Source organism: Sturnira hondurensis, unplaced genomic scaffold (assembly GCF_014824575.4).
Source record: "Sturnira hondurensis isolate 20B ecotype Veracruz unplaced genomic scaffold, ASM1482457v3 Scaffold0024822, whole genome shotgun sequence".
NCBI lineage: Eukaryota > Metazoa > Chordata > Mammalia > Chiroptera > Phyllostomidae > Sturnira > Sturnira hondurensis.
Genome location: NW_028097453.1, coordinates 555,946 through 579,811, shown reverse-complemented (window position 1 = coordinate 579,811; position 23,866 = coordinate 555,946). Strand labels below are relative to the sequence as shown.

Here is a 23,866-nt window from a genome sequence, read left to right as displayed (position 1 = left end):
AATCCAATGACGTGCCTTCTGTCGACGATCAAGGGCCAGCCATCCCCCGTCCCAGCCCCGATATGACGAACTTCTTCCGCTCCACAGGTCGCAGAGGGCCAGGAAGACTGCGCGCCTCCATGCCGCTTCCCTGAGTCCCCTAGGATGGATACATGTGGGTGGAAGGAAATGGAGGTCGCTCTGGTGGATTTCGATAACTCAGACGAAATCCAGGAACAGCCAGGCTACACCACAGACTTCAACCCCACCAGCCCAAAAGGCCGGCCTGGAAGCAACCCCTTCTCCAACTGGAGGGTCCTCATCAGCGACAGCACGGGCCACGAGACAGCCTTCTGCAAGCTCCCAGGCGACTTGCCCGACCCCCCAGAGCCCGAGCCAGTGGCCATGAACGAAGGGAACCAGAGGGTGATCATCAACGTAGCTGGGCTGAGGTTCGAGACCCAGCTCCGGACCCTCAATCAGTTCCCGGAGACCCTGTTGGGGGACCGGGAGAAAAGGATGCAGTTCTTCGACTCCATGAGAAATGAGTATTTCTTTGACAGGAACAGGCCCAGTTTTGATGGAATCCTATATTATTACCAATCCGGTGGGAAAATCCGGCGCCCGGCCAACGTCCCCATCGACGTCTTCGCGGATGAGATCACTTTCTACGAGCTGGGCAGTGAGGCCATGGACGAGTTCCGGAATGATGAAGGCTTCATCAAAGACCCCGAAGTTCCGCTGCCCACCAACGACTTCCACCGGCAGTTCTGGCTGCTCTTTGAGTACCCGGAGAGCTCCAGCGCGGCCCGCGGCGTGGCCACGGTCTCTGTGTTGGTGGTCATCATCTCCATCACCATCTTCTGCCTGGAGACACTGCCCGAGTTCCGGGAGGACCGGGAACTAAAGGCGGTGAGAGAGCCCAGCCTCGACGCCAACAAGACCGGCCTCTCCCACACCCTGTTCACCGACCCCTTCTTCATGGTGGAGTCCATCTGCATCTTTTGGTTCACCTTCGAGCTGGTGTTCCGGTTCGTGGTCTGCCCCAGCAAGACGGGCTTCTTCAAGAACATCATGAACCTCATCGACATCATCTCCATCATCCCCTACTTTGCCACCGTCATCACAGAGCTGGTCCAGGAGACAGAACCCACTGCCCAGCAGAACATGTCCCTGGCCATCCTGAGGGTCATCCGGCTGGTGCGGGTCTTCCGCATCTTCAAGCTCTCCCGCCACTCCAAGGGGCTGCAGATCCTGGGGCAGACGCTGAAGGCCTCCATGCAGGAGCTGGGGCTGCTCATCTTCTTCCTCTTCATCGGGGTCATCCTCTTCTCCAGCGCCGTCTACTTCGCCGAGGTGGACGAGCCGGAGTCCCATTTCTCCAGCATCCCTGATGGCTTCTGGTGGGCGGTGGTCACCATGACGACCGTGGGCTACGGGGACATGTGCCCCACCACCGCAGGGGGCAAGATCGTGGGCATCCTGTGTGCCATCGCAGGCGTCCTGACCATTTCCCTCCCTGTGCCCGTCATTGTCTCCAACTTCAACTACTTCTACCACCGGGAGACGGAAAATGAGGAGAGGCATAGCCTCCCGAGGGAGATCAACAAAATCCTCAACAGCTCGGACTCCAGGCTGGGCAGCACGGGCTCCCTCAGCAAGACCAACGGCGGATGCTCAGCAGAGAAGTCTGGGGAGTGACCCGTCCCGCGCTTCCTGGCCCCTGTGTCTCCCTGTCTCTCTGTCTGTCTCCCTCCCCCTGCCTCTCGCTCTCTGTTTTTCCGAAGACCAACACGCGTTGCTCGTGACCAGCAGGCCGTCTTTGACTGCAAGCTGTTTCCATAAATGTGCTCTGCTGCTGCGTCCTCTAAGTTGTTTCTTGTCGCCCACCGCAAGGAGAGCTCCTTCTCCTCTCCGGGGGGAGCGGGTACTTTGGGTCCTTGCTGCTCCTCTGCAGGTCTGAGCTCAGAGCACCAGCTTCACCTGGATGCGCCAGGAGAGGCGGAATCCAGGCCCTGCCCAGACCCATTGACTCAGAATCTGCATTTTAACCAGATCCCAGGTGACTCAGTTTCGCAAGGAGGATGAGGAAGCTCCAGCTTTGCTCTTCCCTGGAGGAAGCACTTTGAAAGGCCAGGCTTTGCCACGAGCTAAAAGTGAGAACTCAGGGTGGTTTAACAATGATATCTCACCCGTGTGTGGCATGGCACACGTTTTCTGAAGCGTTTTCCCTTACATTACCTCACTGTATTGAAAAATAAATGGTAGACCACCCTGGTGGGTGTGACTCAGTTGACTGAAGCATCATCCCGTAAACCTAAAGGTCGCAGGTTCAATTCCTGGTCAGGGTCTAGGGTTCAGTCCCCTGTCAGGACGTGTGCAAAATGCAACAAATAGATGTTTCTGTCCCTCTCACTCTCCCTCCCACCCCCTCTCTCTAAAAACAATAAGCATGTCCTCGGGTGAGGATTAAAAAAATAACCAGTAGAACAGATTTTATTATTATTCTTATAATGTAACAGGGTGCAGCCAAGGGAGGTCCTTCAAATGGGTTTTTGTAATGGGATCCAGAACTCAGGGTGTCCAGGAAATATTAGAAAAATATATATAGGATGTCCTCACCCCCACCAGTCTCAGCTGGGGCATGGGACACATGGAGCAGGGCCACCAAGAGTTGTTTTGCACAGCAACAGTTTTGCAGATAACCTCTGGAATGGTCATTTAATATATATATAACCTTTAACTGGTTTCACAGATATGTTAAATAGCTTTGGGCATGCTTTGAACCAGGGGCGTGGGAGTGACTTCAATCCATGATATATGTAACTGGGAGGCAACTCCCCCTGGTTACAGAACTTGCATGAGAGCTTGGAGATGATTGGCTCCAAACCACAGGGCCACGCCTGCCCGGACTTACTATGGCAGCCCAGTTAAGCTGGAAAAACACGAGAATGCTGGCAGGTATGACTGACTATGGGAGGAATCGAAAATGGGGCTGCAGAGAAAGACTGGCGCTGGGATTTAAACCCAGGTGTGGCAGCCATGGGGGGCTTTTGGGGACCCTGCAGCTTTAGGGTGCTCCCTTTTTGCCACGTGGCTTAGGAGGCAGGAGAGACTTTGCCTTGAAGAAAAGGGGTGAGAGGATTCCTGCTGGTGGGCCATGAGAAGGTGCCACCTGGTTCTGGATTAACTGGAGATTGTGGCAGGGACACAGCAGATGGTGCCGGAACGGAGGGGCTGCCTGAACCACGGACTTCTACTCCTTCTCCTGAGATACAGTACCCCGGACTGGGCAAAGGGGAGAAGGAAGGACTATGCGATTGTGGGTACTCTAAAGGGCTTTAGTGTTTTTAATGAAGACATTAAGTTGTTACTCTAAGCCTGTATAACTTTTTAAATAAATAATCCCTTTTCCTTTTCACCAATCTCTGGCATTAAGAGACGTCTTTCCCTGGCAGCGGGCAAGGAGAACCTAGTACAGGGTGGGGGACCCCCGGAGCACAAGGGTGGGTCCATTCAGTAATAGTGTATCATTCACCCTCCCCCCCCGGGTCTGTTCTGTAACAATAATACTTAGGCAGATGAACAATCAAGGGGACAGCCACTTACCAAAGGTCGCCAGAAGCAGTGACACAGTCTATGCTGGGACCCAAATCTGGGACCTACTGGTCTAGTGCTATTTCCGCCAATGGGTGTGATGGAACTGGGGGGAGGGGGGAGGGGCTGAGGGCTCTGTCTTTCAGAGGGTTCAGGCAGCACACTCGGGCAGAGGCATACGTCCCTGGGCACCCCCCTATCTCCGCACAGCCTGGAAAGACCGTACCTGCCTGGCCCCTGCTCCTCGGTTCCTTCTTGGAGCAGAAGCATTTCCGGGTGCCCTCCACCTGGTGCATCTTCCTGAATTTACGCACTGGCTGGTGACCTCAAGCGTGGGGCCTCCTGTGACGAGGAGGAAGAAGTATCCCTCCCCATCAGGGCCCTAGAGGTATGCCCCAGGAAAATGGTCAAGGCCCCTGCCCTGGGGTTCAGTTCCCTTCGACTGGTCAGGAATTGGCCTGTGGGACAGCTGGAGCAGGGGTAGCAGGGTGCTAGGACATGTGCCCAGAGCCCAGGACCCCCTAAGGAGGGTGGGTGTGGCAGGCCCTCTGAGGAACTGCCCTGTGGGAGAGGGCCCTGCTCAGCCCACCCAGCTCCCAGGAGGAGGGAAAGGAGTCAGGAATCCCCAAAGACAGGGAAGGATGTCTGCACTCTGTTCTTCCCCACTCACGCCCTCAAAGAAGGAGGCCCCTGCCATCCTCGGGCCCAATATGCAACATCTGGCCACACCTCACAGGAGACAATGGCCCCAGATCACTGCACAGCTCCACTCCACGAGGCCCAAACCACAGCCCACGACACACAATCCGGGAACACGCCCAGCCCGCCCCCCAGGCCTGCAGGACACAATCCTGCAGCTGCAGCGCCACTCTGCATGATGCCCACGGAGCAGGTCAGGTCTTCAGGCTGGTGCCAGGACGTGAGCCTGCGGGAGCTCCCCCAGCCCCTGCCGCCAGTGGGGCGCTGTCCCCTGCACGCCAGCACTGAGTCAGCTCTTTCTTCCCCAGCGACCTAGGGCAACTGGCTCTGGGGGCCCCTGTCCCACCTGTCTACCCAGACTCCTGTTTGCTGCAAGATCTGATGTCAGCCCCCTTCGCAAGCTTTTCAGGGGAAGGCCTGAGCCTTCAAAAGGCCGCCCTTCTCCACAGGCGTCCGGGAAAGTCCCGCCTCCCAGGGCAGCTCAGACTCTGCCAGACCCCACTCGCTGACCCAGCTGGCCCCACTCGGCCAAAGCCTGCTCCCGGGAAGTCCTGCTCAGGCCACCTTCACACCAGTGACCAGGCCCCTCCCTTTACCCCTTCTCCCTCCTCACGAGATCCTGGGAATGGCAGGGAAGGGGGTTCCCAAGGTGCCCCTGCCCTTCTGAGCAGCTATCCAGCCTCCTAGAAAATGAAATGCATTTGCCCCCGACAGGAAAGCTCTCCAAAGACCTTCTGAAGTGAGGAAGGAAGCTGCCCTGGATTCCCCAGAGGCTACGGTGTCACCTGGTGCCAGATCCTGGAGGCAGGAGAGAGGCTGCTTCAAACACAGGGATGAAAAGGAACAGGGGGCGGGAGGGGGGGGGGGTGGCCAGGCCGGGAGGTGGGCAACAGGAAGATCAGACAAACTTTTGTCCCTGCCTCTCAGGGGGAGCAGAGGCAGGAAGTCGCCTGCGAAATGTCACCAGATAATGAATGCTGCTTCACTGTCACTGAGGTGTCATCTGTCAGATGCACGCAGAGCGGGTGACAGCGAACCACATCGGGAATTCTAAGTGGATCTTCTCTCTCTCCGGAGTCAGCTGGGCCATGGCTGAGCCCCCCCTTCCCACCATCACCCTATTATTCTCTGTTAGCAGATACAATGCTCGCAAATAGAACAGAAAAAAATAAATAGAACAGAAATGATAACTCCAGGCTACCTGGGTGATGGTGGGAATCAAATAAGATAATATATGAAATTCCTTAGCCAAAGGTAGAAACATGGATACAAAATAGGATGGAGATAGAGGAGGCATAGGATGAGAACCCACCTGCAGGTGGAAAACCCTTCTGGGGCCACAGCCGTGCCCAGTGTCTGGTGCGTGGCAGATGCTCAACAAATGAAAGGAGGACAAGAGTGAGCGAGAGAGCCCTGGCCAGGTGGCTCAGTTGGTTAGAGCATTGTCCTGATACGCTGAGGTTGCGGGTTTGATCCCTGGTCAGGGCACAGGCAAGAAGCAACCAGTGAACGCACGAGTAAGTGGGACAACAAATCGTTATTTCTCTCACTCTGTCCCCCTTCTTCTCTTTCTCTCAAAAAAATCAATAAATAAACTTTATTTAAAAAGAATAGAAGAGAGAACTAGAGATGGCACAGAGATTAGATGATGTCCCTTGGAACAAAATGGTAACTTCCGCCAACCGTACAGCAGGCCCAGTGCTAACCTGTCGGGGCCCTGTCTCACGGATGAGGCAGCGGTGGCACAGAGCCATCCCACAGCTTGCCCAGGTGCCACAGCTAGCAAGCGGGCAAGTCGGGACGCGAACCCAGAGACCGGGCTGCAGGTCTGCCCCAATCCACCTCTGCTCGCGGCACTGTCTCGGGAGGGCCTGGATGGTTGAGCCCAGGAGGGTTCTTGCCTTTCAAATTCCACTCACCTCTCAAGCCGCTCCAAATGCCCCTTCTCCCTTGAAGCTTGCTCTGCTCTCACCTTGCCCGTGCTGCATCTCCCTGCCCCTCCACTGCCCCCTGCCCCTGCCCCAGGGAGCTCCTAGAGGGCAAGGTCTGCCCCAGCCCGTCAGAGCAGCCTCGGGACCCCGATACTACGTGCCTGGCTCAGAGTCAGTGTTCAGCTGGACTGACTGAAGTAAAGTGTGACGACACTGTGATTCTCTGGTGTTGAATGACACCTGGCAGTGTGCATGAGCTAGCTACCGCCGCATAACAAAGCACCCCCAGATTTAGCAGCTTAAGACAACCTGCTGTATTATCCCACAGTTTCCGTGGGTCAGGAGTCCAGGCGGTGCAGCTGGGCCCCCTGGCTCAGAGTTTCCCATGTTGTCAGCCAGAGCTCCAGTTACCTTAAGTCTTAACCGGGACATTAGAGGGACCCCTGGCATTGCCAGCTTCAGGGAAGGTGGTTCCTTCCTTCTGTTCCCTCACAGGAGGTCCCTCTAACCAATGTACACATCTCCAAGCCAAATACTCCACTTCTCTTTGTGGAAAGAACTCGCAGTGAAGAAGACTGTAGTCTAGGTGGGCAGGGCATGGGATTTGTGGGGACAAGTGTCTAGCTGTGATGTCTTAGCTTCAGTCCTTGGCTCTCTGAGTTCTTTCAAGATCTTCCTGCTATAGTTTGGAGGGAGGGGTACTGATGTCGCAGGCGCCAGGTGGCGTTCAAAGAAGGAACTTGTCCTGCAGCAGCCATAGAGAAAGGTCAGCCCCGGAGGCAGAGGACACGCACGCTCTAAAGGAAGTGGATTCTTGGGGCCAGTCATCCAAAGAGGAGGGCCTTGGGCAGGTGGAGGGGAGCTCCCGACTCCGCTAGAACCTCCTGGTCTTGCATCTAGACCTCAAGGCGGGAACTGTCTGAATATGAGCGTCAGGGTGGGAGGCAGTAAGATGATAGGGGAGGCAGAAAAACGACCCCTCAAAGATGCGCACAGCCTGCTCCCCGAAACCTTTGACTATGTTCACCTGGCAAAAGGGACCTTGCAGGTGTGACTAGGTTAAGGATACGGAGGTGGGAGTTCACTCGTGGACAGGAGGGTGAGCCCGTTATAATCACAGGGTCCCAATGAGAGGGAGGCATGGGGTCAGAGTGGGGACCTGTGCCAACAGAAGCAGAGGTCGCAGTGCAGAAGCCACCAGGCAGAGGACGGGGGCAGCCTGTAGCAGTGAGAGACAATGAGGAGACGGTCCCCATGAGCCCCCGAAGGAAGGCAGCCCTACTGAGATAATACATCTGTGTCATTTCCAGACCTAAGTTTGTGACCATTTGTTGTAGCAGCGGCAGAAAACTAATGCAGCTGGTGTCTGTTGTAAAGAATCACCCAGGAGCACTGCCCAGCATGGCTCCGTGGGTTGGGCGGCGTCCTGCAAAGAAAGGGTTGCTAGTCCAATTTCCGGTCAGGGCCCGTGCCTGAGTTTTGGGTTCAGTCCTCAGACGGGGCGCAATGAGACGGAGCTGATCAGTTGTTTCTCTCCCTCTCTTTCTCCATCCCTTCCCCCCCTCTAAATAAATGAATAAGACTCAGCCGGGAGACAGGGTGGGTCCCCACCACAGCTCTTAAACCTGACCATCCGGGCTCACGTCGCTTTCATTCACTCCCCTTTGAGTCACCAGAGCCCGTGCGCTGAGTCGTGCGCCCAGACTGGATCCAGAGCGTCAGGGGAGCAGCACCCTGCCCAGGAGGACCGGGTGGGGAAGGCGGGGCCTTCCCAGAGTCCCCCCGGGGAGGAGGTGACTTACCTGGGAGGTCATCTGCAGAGAGAGCCTCTGAACAACGTCCAGCCTGGAGGGTCAGCCTTTGTTTCATCAAGGAAAGAAGTTGTCCCAGCAGTGGCCCGGGGTGCTCAGCTCCAGGGCCCGAGACACTGGGGGCTGCAAACTGTCAAAAACATAAACTGAGGCATATTTTTTTTTTAAATTTTAAAGAGTTCATCTGAGCAGAAGTTGGTTTAAACTGGGCAGCTTTCAATCCAGCGAACAGGAAGGAGCTGCGAGGAGCCGCACAAAGTGACAGACTTTGCAGGGCAGACGGGAGCGGGGATGAGGAGGTTATAGTGGCGGAAAGCAGGCTGCTTGTTGCAAAGTCCCCGTCCCTCAGGGGACGGCAGGGAACTCGGGCAGGTGGTTCCCGACTGACTGGTTTAAGATCCCATTGCTGGGACAGCCAGTGCTGTCCTTAAGTGACGTCTCGGCTGGGCCCTAACCCCTGAGGTGGCTGAATTTGGAGTCAGGATCTTTAAACATTTAAACAGGCAACTAAGATTAACTGAGGTCATAAAGGCGGGGCCCTAATCCCATAAGTGGAAGCGACTCCAGGGACCTGCGGGCAGAGAGGAAAGGCCATGTGAGGACACAGTGAGAAGGCCACTGTCTACCAGCCAGGGAAAGAGGCCTCGGCAGAAATCAACCCTGCCGACCCCTTGATCTTGGACTTCCAGCCTCCCGAGCTGTGAGCAACAAATGTGTGCTGTTTATACCACCCAGTAGGTGATACTTTCTTATGGCCGCCCGGACTGACTAGCGCACCACCAGAGACCAGGAGGAAGATACGGAAGTCAGAGCGGTCAGAGGAGAGAGGGTTACACAAGTGCCAGGGACCCTTGCCAAGGAGGAGCCCCCAGGCAGGAGGAAGCCCTGCCCCCTACTTGGGTCTAAATAAATCCTTGGAATCCAGGCCAAGTCCAGAGCCGCCAAGTGACTAGAATATCTGCACGGCCCCTTCTGCACCAACCTGTCAATCAGGTCATGCATCCGACTCTCTGGCGATGATTTCTGAGGTCCCCAATCCCAGTCCGTTCTCTCCCTACCTGGCCTTGGACTCCCTGGACTCAGGACAGAACTTGGAGAGTCTCTACTTTTTGCACGTGATGCAAACCCACCAAGACCACAGGCCAGGTACTAGGGCTCGGGCCCAAACACCCCTCAGCCTGGGGCCACCTGCCTTGCCATCTCAGAAGCAGAGGCCGAGTGACTCTGAGAGTCCCAGGGACATGTCCCCCGGGGGTCAGACACAGGGACAGCTAAGACGTGTGGCTGAGCTTGCAGGACGTCCCAGGCCACAGTGCAGACGGCAGGCAGTGTGGCTGCTTCCTACCTGGGGCACCTCTTGACACACGAGAGGCCTGTTTCCAGAGGCTCCTTGTTTCCTCTCACAAGCCCTAAAAATAAAGCTCCTAGAACAGTTATTCTGGTCTCAGTGCTCAGCAGAGCCCTGGGAAAGAAAGGGACTCTCAGGTTTCGTGGGTGGGGCCAGAGGAAAGAGAGCAAGGACAAACGGTGGGAGAGGCTCAGCACCTGCGGAGGGAGCTTCAGCATCAGTAATGAGGAAACCAAGGCCACCTGCTCAGAGGAGGGGGCCGGCCACGAGCAGTGACTGCAAAGGAGGCACAATGCCGCCAGCCACAATGGGGAGGCGGCTTGGGTCTGCATCTCACTCAGCCTCAGCCCCGACACTGCAGGGAGTTCCTGATGCATCCTGTTCTGGCTGCTCTCCAAGCTCCCTGGAGCTGTAACTCCGGGGGGTGCAGGGCTATTCCACCAACTTGAGGGTAATGCTGCCCCTAAGCCCCTCAGGCACTTACAACCAGCCGTGCTAGCTGTCCAGCTCCAGTCCAAACCTGGTATCGCGGGGGATGCAGAACCATCAGAGAGGGAGGACACCAGAGAACAAGGACTGACCAGCGAGACGTCCACTGAGTGTGGGTTTCAGGCAGGGATCACGCCTTCTGGGTCTGTGACTCCTGCGGAAGCTGGTCCTGTGCCTCACGCATAGTAGTTGCTCAGCGAATTCTCTTCGGTTGGCCACTGCCCCAGGAACTGGGAAGGAGGACCCCTTAGGGTGTAAAACGGGGCGTACAAAGTGGGCATTTGAGATCTGATCACCAGAGGGCGCTCCAGGACAAGCCCTGAGTCCCTGCAGCCCTCACATTCAAATGCACCTACTGAGCAATGGATTTACTCACTAAGTGCTATGAAGGATACAAACAATTTTTATGTGGCTTCTGCCCTCAACAATGGGGTCATCTCCTTAGAATGGCCAGAGGCGTAGACAAAATATAATGTACCCCTTTTGTCTACTGGTAGCTTCTGTTTATGAAGCGGGGGTTAATCTTCACACACTGTACCTGTAACTCCGGTCTCTCCCTCTGGTCTGTGTGCCTCACCCTCTCCTGTCTTTGCTCAAATTCCCCTTCTCCTGGAGCCTTCTCAATTCAGCACTCCTGGTCATCTCTAACCCCCTCTGCTTCTTCCCAGGACATGATGCTTAAAACCAGGCGACCTGTCACACATCGAGTAATTCGAGTCACCGCCCGCGTCCCGAGGCACTCGCCGTTCCTTCTAACTAGTCCCAGGAAACCCAGTGGCCAGGAGCCAATCAGCAATTCTCCTGCGGTCTGAAGGGTCTGGGGTAAGTGGGCGTTGCATGCGGCAGGGGTCTCCTCCTCGGGGAATGTGACCTGGAAGCTGGTGTTGAAGGACAAAGAGCAGGGACAGGTCAGGGACTGTGGAGAGGGACAGCAGGCAAAGGGCACGGCAGGAGCAACTGTTTCAGGGCCAGCCCTGCAGGTGTGGCCGTGGCAGACTGGACCAATTGTCCCTCAGCTGGGGGCTGCTGCACGCCCGGCCATTCGGGGCCCCAGGCGGGAGCAGGGCCACTGGGCAGCAGCCAGGCCCGTCCCTCCGCCCACCCTGGACTCTCCCTCGCCCTGGGCTCCCACTTCCGGCGCCTGCACAGTCTCCACTGTCCAGGGCTCCGTGACTCCGGCAACCTGCCTCAGCTCCTTTCTCTTGACCCTGCTAGCAAGAAAAACACTGTGCAGCCCGGAAAACAATCCATCATTGTGTCATAACATTTCCATTTCAAAGACTTCCTTTCCAAGATGCTCTCTGGCCAAAAGATTCCTCTCACCCACAAGCGCCAGAGGAACTGGCAGGAAGAATGAGTGATGGGGTCGCAGGGCGGGAGGGGTGGAGCTCGGGCTCCAGACTGAGGACTCCACCCACCCGGACCTCAGCAGGGGCTCTGCAGGTGGGACACTGTGTGTCTGTCTGTCCGTCCATGTGTGTATGTGCATATGTGCATCTATGTATGTGTGTCTGTGTGTTTCTATATGTGTGCACTTGTGTGTTTGTGTTACGGGCGTCTCTGTGTGTCTTTGTGAACACATTTTCTCAGCACTCCTGATTCATGCGGCTCAAGTGGGGATTTGCCAGCTCCCGTTGGCCCAGTGGCACAGCTCCCCTGAAGCCTTTGCTTGGGCTCCTCTGGTGCCGGGAGCTCTCCTGGGTCCTGAGGTTCAGGGCACAGACACCAGGGCAGGACCAACACTGACCAGTTAGGAAGTGGGAAGGTGGGAGCCAGGTGGAATGGGGGTGTCCCCTCAGAGGACACAGAGCTGCTCTTGGGGGATGGGGAGCCGGTCTCAGGCTGCAGAGAGTGGGATGGGCGAAGGACAGTCCCTAGGCTGGCCCTGCAGGGTGCTAGTGTGGCTGTGACAGCAAGCCCACAGGGGGGTGGGGAGGAGGAGAATGGCCACCAGGACCCCGGGCTGCCCTCTCCCTGCGCTGGAGGAAACCGGGCAATGAGTCGGCCCAGCCCAGCCGGGCCCCCCACCCCCACCCCACAGGCCTGCAGGCCGAAGATGTGCTCTCAGCACTCCCTCGCCCCCCCCCCCACAGACAGCTGTGCCAGGGGCAGAGCCAAATGTGGGCCCCTTGACAGAACCCGAAACCCCGGGGACAGCTAAGCCACCTTCTCTCCCCTTCTGTGCCCTCCCAAAGCGCACTGAGCCATTCCCCAGGGACACGTCCCAGGACCAGAGTGCTCTGGGCTCAGGGGTGGGGGGCGTGGTTATGGAGACCTGAGAGGGAAGAGGAGACCGCAGCAAGCAGTGTGGGTCTCAGGGACCCCCCTGAGTGCATCGTTCATTCGTTCTTCCAGTCATCTGTTCCTCCAAACACACCTGAGCTGGGCTCTTCCAGGAGGTGGGTGCCCAGTGCACCAGATGAGAGAAGCACAGTGTCCGGGAGGGGGACAGACAAGGACACAAGGGTTAGGACACTGAGCTCAGGGGGGCCCGGCCTGGTCAGCAGCATCCCGAAGAGGTCTGCACTGAGGGGAGGTTTGAAGGACAATTAAAGGTCAAAGGGGTCAGGGTGTGGAGAACATTCCAGGCAGAGCTTTCTCGTCGGCCAGGGAAACCCCAGGAGCAGAGTGTGGGGCTGCCGACATCCCATGAGCCCCCCGGAAGGAGCCACATCTCAGTGTGGTCGCTGCCCTCTTGGGACAGGGGCAGCCACCAGGGCCAGGAGAGCGGGGGGTCGAGGTGTGATGAGGGCCCACTTGGCCCAAACTCCTGGTTTATGAAAGTCATCATGGTTAGGCTTTTTATCTCCGGTCAGGGCTCGGGTGTTTAAAATACGATTTGTTAAGCATAAATTATTGAAATAGAACCCGACTTCTGTGAGCCTGTTTGGCACTTTTTAAAAAAATCTCCAAGAAGCCTAAAAATAATGAAAGTGGCCCAGTTCTGTCTCGTTGTTGGCAGGCACACAGCACAGGTCTTAGATATGGAAAGGGAGGCTTAGAGCCATCCTCACCAGAGGCCGGGGCCTCCTCCAGGGCCCGCCCGCCTCCAGACCCTGTAAGCCCTGCTGGGAGGCCTGCGAGTTTGTCCTGTACCCTCAGCCCGGGGCCACCCAGGGCTCCTCGGCTCACCGGAGACTGCAGCCTGAGCCCCTCCTCCCAGTCCAGCCCTGTCCCTCTCTGCCAGAGGTCCCCAAGCCTGTGGCCAGCACTGGTACCTCAGACAGCATCGCTGCTCGAGGCCCTCCTCTTGTTTGTCCTTGGGCATAGCTGACAGAGATCCCACGAGAGGCCCCACAAGAGGACCCCATCCTCCCCCCCGCGCAGCTCCCGCTGGGACGCGTGCCCGCGCGCACGCGCGCGCACACACACACACACACACACTCACTCACACACAAAGTCTCCTTTGTGAAACGCTCAGCAAACCTGCAGCTTCAGGCTGCCCATGCACAGCACCTGCTCCGCAGCTGTCAGCAGGGCCCCTGTGGGCAGGGACGCAGTAGGGACAGAAGCCTTTCCCCTGAAGCAAGGGACACACTCTCAGGCCCTGGCAGGTCAGGCTTGGAGCCTCTGGAATCGAGGGTGGACCTGCGGCCTGTGGCTCTCCCCCAAGGGCATGGCGACCTCAGGACCTACACACCTTCTCGGATAACCAATCCCCTAACTTCTTCTCCCCGAGGCAGCGAGGCCATCGCTTCACAGACCGGAGTCTTCCTCTCTAGGTCAGTGCTCCCTGCACAACCCCACGTCCCAAGCCCTGGCTCCCAGCCCGGCCCTTTTCCCAGAAAGAGCTCGGGAGAACGGGAAGAGGAGACGTTACCCAACCTGAGCTGGAAACGGCCAGGCCCCCGGTTAAAGTCTTACCCATCAACAGTGTCCCCCACATACCGCCACCCATAGGGCCCCAGCTCCGCCGGACACACCACGTGACGGTCACGCCCCACGACGGGGCGGGGCTTCGGCCCCAAGGAAAACCAGGCTCTGCAGAGACATGGTATTTATTGAGAACTGATCTGTGTGTGTACACGCGTGTGCAGGTGTGGGTGCATGCATGTGTCGGAGCAACGAGGGTCACAGCCCGGGTGCCATCAGATGGCCTTGGCCAGCCCCACGCGGTTGTTGGCCCTGTCGAAGACGCTGTAGTACTCGCGGATGAAGACGTCCCCCAGGATCCACAGCTCCGATCTGTTGTCCATCTGGAAGTCGGTGGTGCACGAGCCCTCCTCCTGGGGAGGCAGGGAGGCGCACTGAGGCTGGCGCCCATCCAGCACGGTGCCTGCGGGCGGCCTGTCCCTCCCCACCTCCAGCACGCCCTCAAATGTTACGTCCTCTCATCCTCGAAATCACCCGCCAAGGCAGGCAGATGAGTGTTCGAGTCACTTCACTCAGCAGGTGAAGACGCTGCTGTTCTAAAAACTCAGTGAGGGGTCGAGTCAGCTGGTGGGGTTCCCTCACCCCAGTCCTCCTCCTTGGTTCCCGTCTGCACCCCACCTTCCCAGCCTCAGCGCCTGCTGCCCCACGGACCTGCTAGAGCAGGTTGGGGGCCTGGAGCCTGGCCAGATTGGGGTGCTCAGGATGAGGTCAAAACAGATCAATGGGGGTAAGGGTTGGGTCCCCACAAAACCCAGGCTCTGTGAGAAAATACCAGACAGAGCTCTAGGCCCCTGGACTTAGAAGCTAGAGCTGTGGGCATAGCTTCCACAGGGGGGCTATGGCCCAGCCTGCCCCCTCCCTCAAGCCCCTGGACTCTGTCCTTCCCCTCTGCCCCATTTCTCCCAGGATGAGGCTGCAGCAGCCGCAGGGAGGCCCAAGGACCACAGGGTCCCCTCAGAAGGCCAGCTGCACGCTCCATTGGGGCCCTGCCCCTCATCACCAACTGCGCAGACCTTCCAGGACGGTGGGGGTGGGGCGAGGCGAGCCTGGGGCTCCTTCCGCGGAGACTCATACCTGGGTGACGTAGGCGGAGGGCGGCAGGGGGTACTTTTGGCCGTCGATCTCGAAGACCACTGAAGGCATGCTGCTCAGCCTCCCGCAGTTGACCTCAAACTAACAAACCAACCAACAAAACAGACAGATGCAGAGGAAAATGGATGGCTGCCAGAGGGGAGGGGTGGGGGTGACAAGGTGAAGGATGGGGAGGTACAAACTCCCAGTTATAAAATAAACAAGTCACAGGGTGCTGTACCCAGCCTAGAGAAAACAGTCTGTGTTATTATGGTATCACTACTAACAGTCAAAGTTAGTGTGATATTAGTACTAACATCGTGGTAACTCTGCACAGTGACAGACGGACACTAGACTTATCAGGGTGATGGTCACTTGGTAAGATACAGAGATGTCAAATCACTGTGCTGTATACCTGACACTAGTACTATATGTCAGCTAGACTTTAATAAATAATTGCAAATTACTTTCTAAAAAGGCCAGAGGGAAGTCCCCTGCAAAGGGAGGCGGGTGTGACTGGAAAGCTCAGAGAAGGTCCTGGGCCAGGCCTGTCCTCTGCGCTGGAAGCCACGTGGTGGGGAGGGGCCTGCCTTCTCAGAGGACCCCAGGGAGGCACTCAGGTTGGGGCTTGGTCTCAAGTCATGGTCCTCAAAGAGTCGCATTGAAGGGAACCAGCTGTCAGCCAACCTAGGGAGCCGGCCTCAGGCTCAGGTGACCAGAGGTCAGGCTCTGGCGGCTACATGGGACCTGGGAGCAAGGCCCTGAGATATCCTGACATCTGGGGCTCCCTCCCCTTGGGTCCCTCCCCGGGAGGGTCTGGGAAGGACGCGAGGGCCTGGCCTCACCATGCCAAGCTGGCTCGGTGTGGCTCCAATGGCCTTCTGGATGGAGAGGATGTTGCTGCTGGGCCCGACCAGCAAGGAGGTGCCCGTGTCCAGGATGGCCTGGCAGCCACGGTAACACGCCACCGGCACGCCATTCACAGTGATGCTGCAGAGGGCAGACAGGATGACCCCGAGATGGGTCCCACATCCGGCCCTCCCTTTCTGGGTCCCCTCTGGCCTCTCCTGCCAGGACCCTCCCGCAGGGAGGCCGGCCGAGCCCCAGGACCCGTTCCTCCGGGCCCCTTTCTTGGGTCCCAGGTGCTTCCTGAGCTCAGAGACAAGACCTGGAACCCAACTCGGGGGCTGGATGGAAACCGCCCACCTTCGGTGGGGCGGGAACCGCAGTAAGACAGCAAAGTCATGCGCACCGGGGTGGAACAAGCACTTCACAGGTGTCCCGAAGAGCCGAGTTTCCTCCCTGCACAATTCGGGCAAGTTCCCCGACCTTCCCTCTCTCAGGCTTCTCATCCACAAAATGGGCACCTTAACAGCCACTCCCTCAACCTCCGTAAGGGATGGTTGCGAGGCTCAAACTCCATGTTAGAAAACTAGAAAACGAGGACGCACCCTCCCTGGGCTTTAGCAAGGACCAGACAGGACAGTCCTGTTATGGCTCCGCTGACGCCCCGCAGGCAGTGAGTGTTCCATCAGCTGGTCTGTAGGGGCAGCTGCCCCAGGCCTCGGCCTGAGCAGCATCCGATTCAGACTCTGACAAAATGTGCTTCTGAGCTGCCCACACCAGGCCTCCCTTTCCCGCCCAGGAGGAGGCCCACGGCCGCCGTGCACCCACCTGTCCACGGTGAACTGCCAATACTTCTGCACCGTGATGGGCACCCAGTGCAGAGAGCCTGTGTAGTAGGATGGGTCGATGGCCCCCAGTGTCAGCATGCTCCCCTCGCTGCTCCTGGAACCAAGGACAGGCGTGCTGTGGCCCTCGGCCCCTGGCTGCAGCAACTTGCCCCAAGCTCAGCGACCCCCGGGCCGAGGCTGAGTGAGGGGTTGTCGGGAGCCAAGCTGACACACAGGCCACAGGGCCGCCAGGTTCCGCTCAGAGCATCCTCAGTTCTTCCCGGCTGTCACCCTGTGCCCCCACCCTGTCACCCAAGACTTACTGCCCCAAGGCCCTTGGCTGCTATTAGGAGACAGGGTCGTCAGCAAAGTCCCACACACTTGTCCCCTCAGCGGAAGCCTGTCTGCCCCTTCTAATGCTCTGAGTCACAGCCGGGAGACATGGCACACTAGTGTCACCTGCTTCCCACTCTGCCGTCCCCAGTCTTAGACCTCACTCAGCTCTGTCCCACCTCTGGGCTCCAGCACAGGCTGTCCCCCTGCCTAAGATGCTCTGTCCCCGTCTCATCTGGACGCGCTCACTCAGGCCTCAGCGAAGCTTCCCTGCCCCTCCACACCCACCCTCAGTGAGAGGCGGCTTCCCCATTATTATTCAGTCTGTAATACAGGGAGATGTCCCCGAGGTCCTCTCCATACTCGTCCTCAGATCGTGTGTGTCACTGTGTGTTGTCTGTGTCCCCTGCTAAACAGTTCCCCTGCACACAGGAAGGACCCCCAGACATCTATGGTGTGAACGAGTGAGTGAATGAATGAATGAACCAGTCTGCCCCTAGCCTGGGCTCCCCTGACATCGGCCTTCTCCCTGCCCTGTCCCCGACCCTCTGTCCAGCCCCGCAGCACCATCCCAGGGGCAGGCAGGGAAGGCAGGGGCCCCTCAGCTGGAATCAGGAACCCTGGGCTGCAGGCATGGCTCAGCCACCGGTTCCCAGGCTGATTGCTCCCCACCGCCTCAGCTTCCCAAATTGTGAAAGGAGAAGGTAGGGCTCCTTTGGAGCCAGCTCTACAAAGTCCGTGACTCTCAGTGACATCAACAGGTGATGACCGAGGCCTGCCACTTTGGGAAAAATGTGTAAAATCCCTTGTGCAAAGATGGCTTGTTTTTGCATTTTTGTCTTGTTCTTTTTTTATGCCAGAAATGAAAGTCAGATTTCAGCCCAGGGGACTCTTGCTCCATCAGTGACTACATTGGGGACCTCTGGACACAAGGTCAAATGTGCCTGGATGCTTGGGTCCACCCTGAAGTTGCAGCATCTTGGAGGGATGGGCACTATCCCCAGCCCATGGACCCCACCAGGCTGGGGGGGCTGGGCCTGGCGGGGTGCAGGCCCTACCTGCTCATGTAGACGGAGAACAGGTCTTGGGCCACCAGGTGCTTGTTCATCATGCTGTCAAACACAGGCACGGAGTGCTTAGAAGCCAGCAAGGGGTAGCCCAGGCCCAGGATGCCGTCGAAATGGGCGTAGACGAAGACCTCCCCAGGCTCCTGGGTGCTCAGGCCCAGGATCTGCTGAGAGTCCACAATGCTGGAGACCTGCGAGAGAGGCAGAGGTGTCCACCAGGGGGCCTTGGACCAGACACAGCAGGGCCCCGGGCCACCCTCTGCTAGCCCCCCTGGGGGGGAGGGGCTCTGGGACGCTGCAAGGCCCTGTGCTGGCCTCCAAGCCTCCCATCAGCGGCTCCGGGGGCGTCTCCCAGGGAACAGCCTTCAAGAACCAGAAGCCCAAACACACATTTTGCATCTGAAAGAGCCGGATGTGTGTCCTTAGCATGTAAAAGACCTCAAGTACCAGGTGCCCTGGGACCAGTCCTCTCCCGGCCTCACTCTCCGAGTGTTTCATGGAGTGGCGGCGCCCACGCCTCCAGACGGAACCCTTTCCCAGCACTCGCTGGGCGTCCAGCCATCAAACACGTACCGACTCTCCTCTGAGGAAGCACTAACTCCGAAATAGCCTGCTGGGCTGCCCACTGCTCTGGACGGGGGATGCGCCCCCAGCCTCCTCCGAGCCACCTCAGCGGCTCCTGCTTCGTCACTGTTCCCAGAGACCCACCGTCCACACGGGCAGCCTGAGTGATCTTTCAACGTGGATGTCAGGTCCTGTCACTGCTTGCTACGCCTCCCAGAGGATCCGGGTGGCATTCAGGGTGCAACCTTCGTCCTAGAGTCCCCTCCTGTGCTCTGGGCCTGCTTCTTACACCTCCGCTCCCTCCTCTGGCCCCTTAACTCCCCTGCATCTCCCTGCTCTTCCTCAGATGCCCCAAGTCACCCTCACATCCATGGAGTCCACTACGGGGGGCCTGACTGCCCCCAAGGCTCCCCACCCCACCCACTGCCCACAAAGGGCAAGTGAATGCAGCCAAAATCCTTCTCAGAATTCTCACTCACCACCGGGCCGTGGCGGAGAGGGACAGGACACAAAGGGCCCCCCAGCCCCGGCCCAAGGGGCAGTCGGCCTGCCCACCAGAGCTGGGGGTCAAGGGAAGCAAAGCGGGGGGTGGGGAAGGAAAGCAAAGCGGGTGCTGGCCAGCCCAGGCCTCGCTCACGGTGACAGTGTCGGAGCCCAGGATGCCCTCCATGCTGCCCGTGCCATACTCGATGCTCAGAGGCTCGTCCAGGGCCCGGAAGGTGGAGGACTTGAATGGGTTGAAGCGCTGATGGTTTCCTGCAGCAGAGACCAGGGTGAGCGGGCCTCACCAGGCCCCGTCGGGGTCTGACCTAGACACCAACCCCTCTCTCCCCCGAAAACAAGCAGCCTGCCCTGCCTCAAGCCCACAGTTGCACAAAGAAAATTAGTCTCTGCTCTCCCACCCACCTCTCTGACCCCGTGCCCGACCTGTGTGGCTTCCAAACCAAAATAAGAAAGAAAAACAGCCACCCCCCGTGATTTCCTGGGGCATTTCACTTTCATCAGCTTTGTCACCCCAGGCCAGCCCCTCTTTCCCTCTGAACTTGGTTTCCTCATCTGGTAAATGGAGCCAAAGAGAGCATGGGCCTCCCAGGATTGCCAGGGAAGAAATGGTCACATGTATTTTTTCTCAGTCGTGAGAAGCCTTCTCACTTCATTTGCCTGGTGCCCCCAGCGTGCTGCAGCCCCACGCATCATCTCGGCTCCTGATGGGCACAAAACCAAAACCACGCTTCCCTCTCTCCCAGCTGCCGTGCTGCACGTCAGAGCCGAGATCTGCGCACCTCCCCGTCTGTGGCCATTTAGGATGGTTGAGAAAGCAGGTGGGACACACGGGGAGGCTGGGACCGTCAGAGCAAGCTCTCCCACGGCCTCACACGACCCGCCGGCCACCCTGCCCACCGCCGGGCCCTAGCATGCAGGGGCGGGCAAGGAAGGCCGGTCACTCACGGCAGGCTTCACTCCTGCAGTAGATGGAAGGCACCCAGAGGTCCGAGGAGCCGGTGTCGAACACCACGGTGAAGGTCTGGGGCGGGGTCCCGATGGAGATCTTCCCAAAGTACTGGCACTTCAGACAGAGGGCACAGGGTCAGGGGCCTGGGGCACAGCATGCAGGTGAGGATGGATGCTGCTCATGGTGCCTGTTCAGTTTAAAGGCCATGTGCTTTCTGCCCAGAGACCCGGGGAAGTCGAGGGGGAAGAAGGAGGGGGTTCACAGGGGTGGGGTTTGCAGCCCCGCACCCAGAGCCCACCCCAGCCTCGCCTGGCCTGGCCTACCCTCCCACGAGCCCGGCAACACCGAAGCAGACATTAGACTACATTTCAAGTCCTGCCTGGTAGGGACACTGGCCACCTCCCAGGAGAGGGACAGGGGTGGGCACCAGCTAGGTCCAGGCCTCAAGTCCCCCCAGCAGTCCCTTCTCACTGTGACTCAGAACTAGAGCCCAGGCAGGGAGCAGGGGAGACCTCGATGGGGAAACGAGTATAAGAGGGGAAAGCCCTGTCCCACCATGAGCGACAGATGTAGAGAGCCAGGCTCCAGAAAGGAACAGGGCACACGGGGCCTTCATGCCACGTCCTGGGCAGTGGTGGACTGGCCACCAGCTGCCCCACCCCTGTGGAGTCCAGAAGGAGACAGGGGATCCGGGGCCAGGAGAGGCAGGTGTGAGCTTGGACCTGGGAGTGGACGAGGACCCAGGGGACACTGTCTGCAGGAAGCTTGTCTGAGCTCGGACCCCTCCACCGGCAAGGTCCGGACGGAACCCAGCGCCAGGAAGCTGACGGAGGGTCAGGGACACGGCCGCCACACCCCTTGGGGCTGCATGACTCCTCGAAACAGGGAGAGAGGAGGGGACTTGGGCAGGATGGGGTGTCCACCACACCCTGTGTGACCACCGTCACCGGGAGGCTGATGGAGCCACTCACATCCAGGTAGTTGGACAGGGGCTCGTTGGCCACCCGCCCCGAGGGCTTGCTGCCGTCGGCATTGTGGTGTCTCCACAGAAAGTCCTCCAGCAGCCCACGCTCCTTCAGGGCCTTCCTGATGGACTTGCCTTTGTGCAGAGGGATCCTGCGGAGACCCAAGGGTTAGTGAGCCGGGTGGCCAGGGCCCCAGGGCTGCCTGGCCTCTGCGAAGGGCCTGGAGGCTCCGGGTCTCTGCCAGCCACCCCCCCCCCCCGCTGATTTCTCAGATTTCTCATAACCCAAAGTAAGAAAATACATGTTTTCCCTCAGCTCACAAATCAACGCCTACCCTTAGTAAAAGCAACGCACGCTATTTTCTATTTCTTTATCTTTTTTTAATGCGGGTAGAGAGACTCAATAGATATATCTGATCACCAGCTAACAAGTTTTGCAACTCTGAGGTTTGAAAGACACTAAGCTCGTGAGTGCTCAGTCTGCAAAGTCTTGCTGTGCACCTACTACGTGCCAGACACTGTACAGGGCACAGGGACGCAATAGTGCATAGGGTGCATTGTCCCCACACTCTAGCAAGGGGTATCTATGGCAACACTCCCGCCCTCCGCACGGCTCCCTGAGGGTGCCGTGGTGGGTGGAGACCCTTCAGAGGGCTTCAGCACCGAGCCTGGTCTCCAGGGAGCTCCCAGCAGAGCTCAGGTGTCACATGGTGGAGACAGGTCGACAGGGGAAACTGCAGAAGCTGGTCTGTGGCAACTGGCTGGCCCCCCCGAAGCCCTCAGAGCTTCAGCTCCATTCCCCGCAAAACGGATTAAGTTCTTCCTTTCCAGCCACTCTCCCCGCCCTGTGGTTGTTGACTCCTCTCCGGGAGGCTGGAGGAGTGGAGCCTGCCGGGCCCCCTGTCCTAGCCAGCTCCAAGGGTCACGAGCTCCCCCATGTGGGGCTGATGGAAGGACGCCTGGGGACTACAGGGGACATGATTGAAGGGCAATCACGTTGAGACCCCTAAAGAAGTGGGTTTTCTCAGTTAGTTAGCCCAAACGGCCCCCACCCGGGTCAGCCTCGTGCGTGCATCGCGGCATCTCCTCTGGTGCTCCCTCCCCAGCCCTCCCGTGTGGCTCTGCTGGGGCCCAACTCACAAGTGGAAGGTTCTCGGGATGTGCCTCAGTCTCCATCCCTACGATCGAGAAGCACATGCGGCCTAACGGAAGGGCCCAGACAGAGGCCCTGGGCCCAAGCCCACGGCTGCCCTTTCCTCTGTCCCACGTCCAAGGCCCCCAGCGCTGCCTGCTTGCTGGGCTGTGGTCCCTGATCAACTCAGAATCTCCCACAGTGGTAGCTGTGACTCCGTTGAGCTGTCCCATCCCAGCCCAGGACTCCGGCGAGCCTCCCTCAAGGGGACCTTGAGCCTGGTGTGATGTGAACAGTTCAAGTCCCTAGGGGACCGAGTCCTGGCTCCACCTTTCCTAATTGTGTGCACGTGCGACCCTCCCTGAACAATTGTTTCTTTGCCGGCAAAATGCAAAGAACAATACCCACCCAACCCCTGAGGATTCATTCGAGTCTAGGGAAGACCTCACAGTGTCTGGCCCCTGGTAGCACGTGGCTCAGTAAAGATCTGTTGCTGTTTCGGAAAGAGAGCTTTACCGACAAAGGACCTGCTGCGTCTGAGAACTTGGTTCTGCGGCAGAAATGCCCTCACAGCTCTCACACCGCGCCAGGCAGGGCTCAAAGCAGCATGCAAGTATTCACGCCTCTGTTCCTACCACAGTCCCCACCCTACCTGGACAACAGACAGGGACACTGGGCACAGAGTTAAGTTTGTGGCAAAGCCCGGGGTCAAATCGTGGACAGCCCAGTTGAGAAGCTGTGCCCTTCGTGTCCAGGGCTGCCCGACCCCCACCCTAAAATGGACAGAGAGAACAATGTCCCCAAATTTAACAGGAAGACTAGCAGGGAATGCCTGTCCTAGGGGCCCGCCGTGCTCCCTTCAAAGGCTCCCCAGGGGAACTGATGGAGGCACGGCCAGGTTCCCCTGGGCCAGGTTCCCAAGGGGCCTACCCAGTGTGGATGCCTGAGATGCCAGTCCCCCTCTCCGGGGCCAGACACCCACCTGGTGACCTCACTGCCCTGGGACAGAGCGAGGACCGCCAGTAGCACCACGAGGCTCCTCATCCTGGATGGCGGGCAGGGCACTGCTGCCCCCGGTGCCCACAGCCCAGCCTTTATGGAAGGCGCCAGGCTCCCTCTGGCTGGAAGCCCAGGCTGCGGCAACGGCCCCTGACCTCGGGCTACTCCACAAACACATTAAGACAGCACCCACTCTGATAAGGCACCCCCTTCCACGGCACGGGGACTTCAAAGGCCTCCCTGACCCGCTTTCCCCTTCCAAACAAAACTCCCTGAGCTAACACAGGTGGGGCCACCTGCAGAAACCTGTCTCACGTTCACCTTTCCGGTCTGGAAAGCAGGGCCCCACTCCAGCCCTCGCTGCCCTCCCCCCACCCCTGGGCCTGATTCACAGGAGCCAGCGGCCAGCCCTGTCCAGGAAGGTCCCCCATTTTCCAGGGACACTCAGTCTGTTCCCGAAGTGGCATCTGAGGCAGAGAGGGTTCAATCCGTCACCAAGATCTAGGAGGGGCAGCAACCCCACAGTTCCTGCACCCCCAGGGCCGTGGCCCTGGGCTCCCTGCTGGGAGGGCATTGGGACCGGGAGGGGTAGATGCCGGAGCCCAGGACCTGTCAGGAGGCCCACAGCAGTGAACCAGGAGGCCGACATGTGCCACGCACAGAGGGGAAGGGGAAGGACGGATGAGGCCGGGACTTGGCATCTGAGTCCCACGCCGCGGTCCAGCTTCTGGGGAGCTTACACGCAGGGGGTGGTGGCTACAGGGGGCCAGGGGCCAAGCCGGATAGGCACTCAGGCCTGCAACCCGCAAATGGGGTGAGAAGGGAAACTAGACTTAGCCATGAGGGGGTGGGGGAAGGTTGTAAACCAGACATCAAAGTCAGG

General features: G+C 58.6%; 2 protein-coding genes across 2 annotated transcripts; one reads left to right on the top strand and one right to left on the bottom strand.

Annotated features, from left to right (window-relative positions):
- Positions 1-144: 144 nt before the first annotated feature.
- Positions 145-1,680, top strand: KCNA10 (potassium voltage-gated channel subfamily A member 10). Its single transcript, XM_037038832.1, has one exon. It carries the CDS (start codon positions 145-147, stop codon positions 1,678-1,680), a length of 1,536 nt encoding a protein of 511 aa, XP_036894727.1.
- Positions 1,681-13,942: 12,262 nt separating this feature from the next.
- LOC118981981 (chymosin-like) lies at positions 13,943-23,028 on the bottom strand. The gene is made up of 9 exons (XM_037038876.1): positions 22,967-23,028; positions 20,860-21,004; positions 19,885-20,002; positions 19,073-19,191; positions 17,863-18,062; positions 16,473-16,586; positions 15,644-15,788; positions 14,802-14,900; positions 13,943-14,080 (listed from the first exon to the last, which is right to left on the bottom strand). Exons 1-9 carry the CDS (start codon positions 23,026-23,028, stop codon positions 13,943-13,945), a joined length of 1,140 nt encoding a protein of 379 aa, XP_036894771.1.
- Positions 23,029-23,866: the final 838 nt, after the last annotated feature.

Bases quoted from the DNA above. Each gene is read 5' to 3' on its own strand.
- KCNA10 (XM_037038832.1), top strand. From the start codon at position 145: ATGGATACATGTGGGTGGAAGGAAATGGAGGTCGCTCTGGTGGATTTC.
- LOC118981981 (XM_037038876.1), bottom strand. From the start codon at position 23,028: ATGAGGAGCCTCGTGGTGCTACTGGCGGTCCTCGCTCTGTCCCAGGGC. The intron at 21,005-22,966 runs GTGGGTGTCTGG...GGGTCTCCGCAG, and splicing joins CAGGGCAGTGAGGTCACCAG to GATCCCTCTGCACAAAGGCA. The intron at 15,789-16,472 runs GTGGGTGCACGG...TGCCCTCTGCAG, and splicing joins TGGCAGTTCACCGTGGACAG to CATCACTGTGAATGGCGTGC.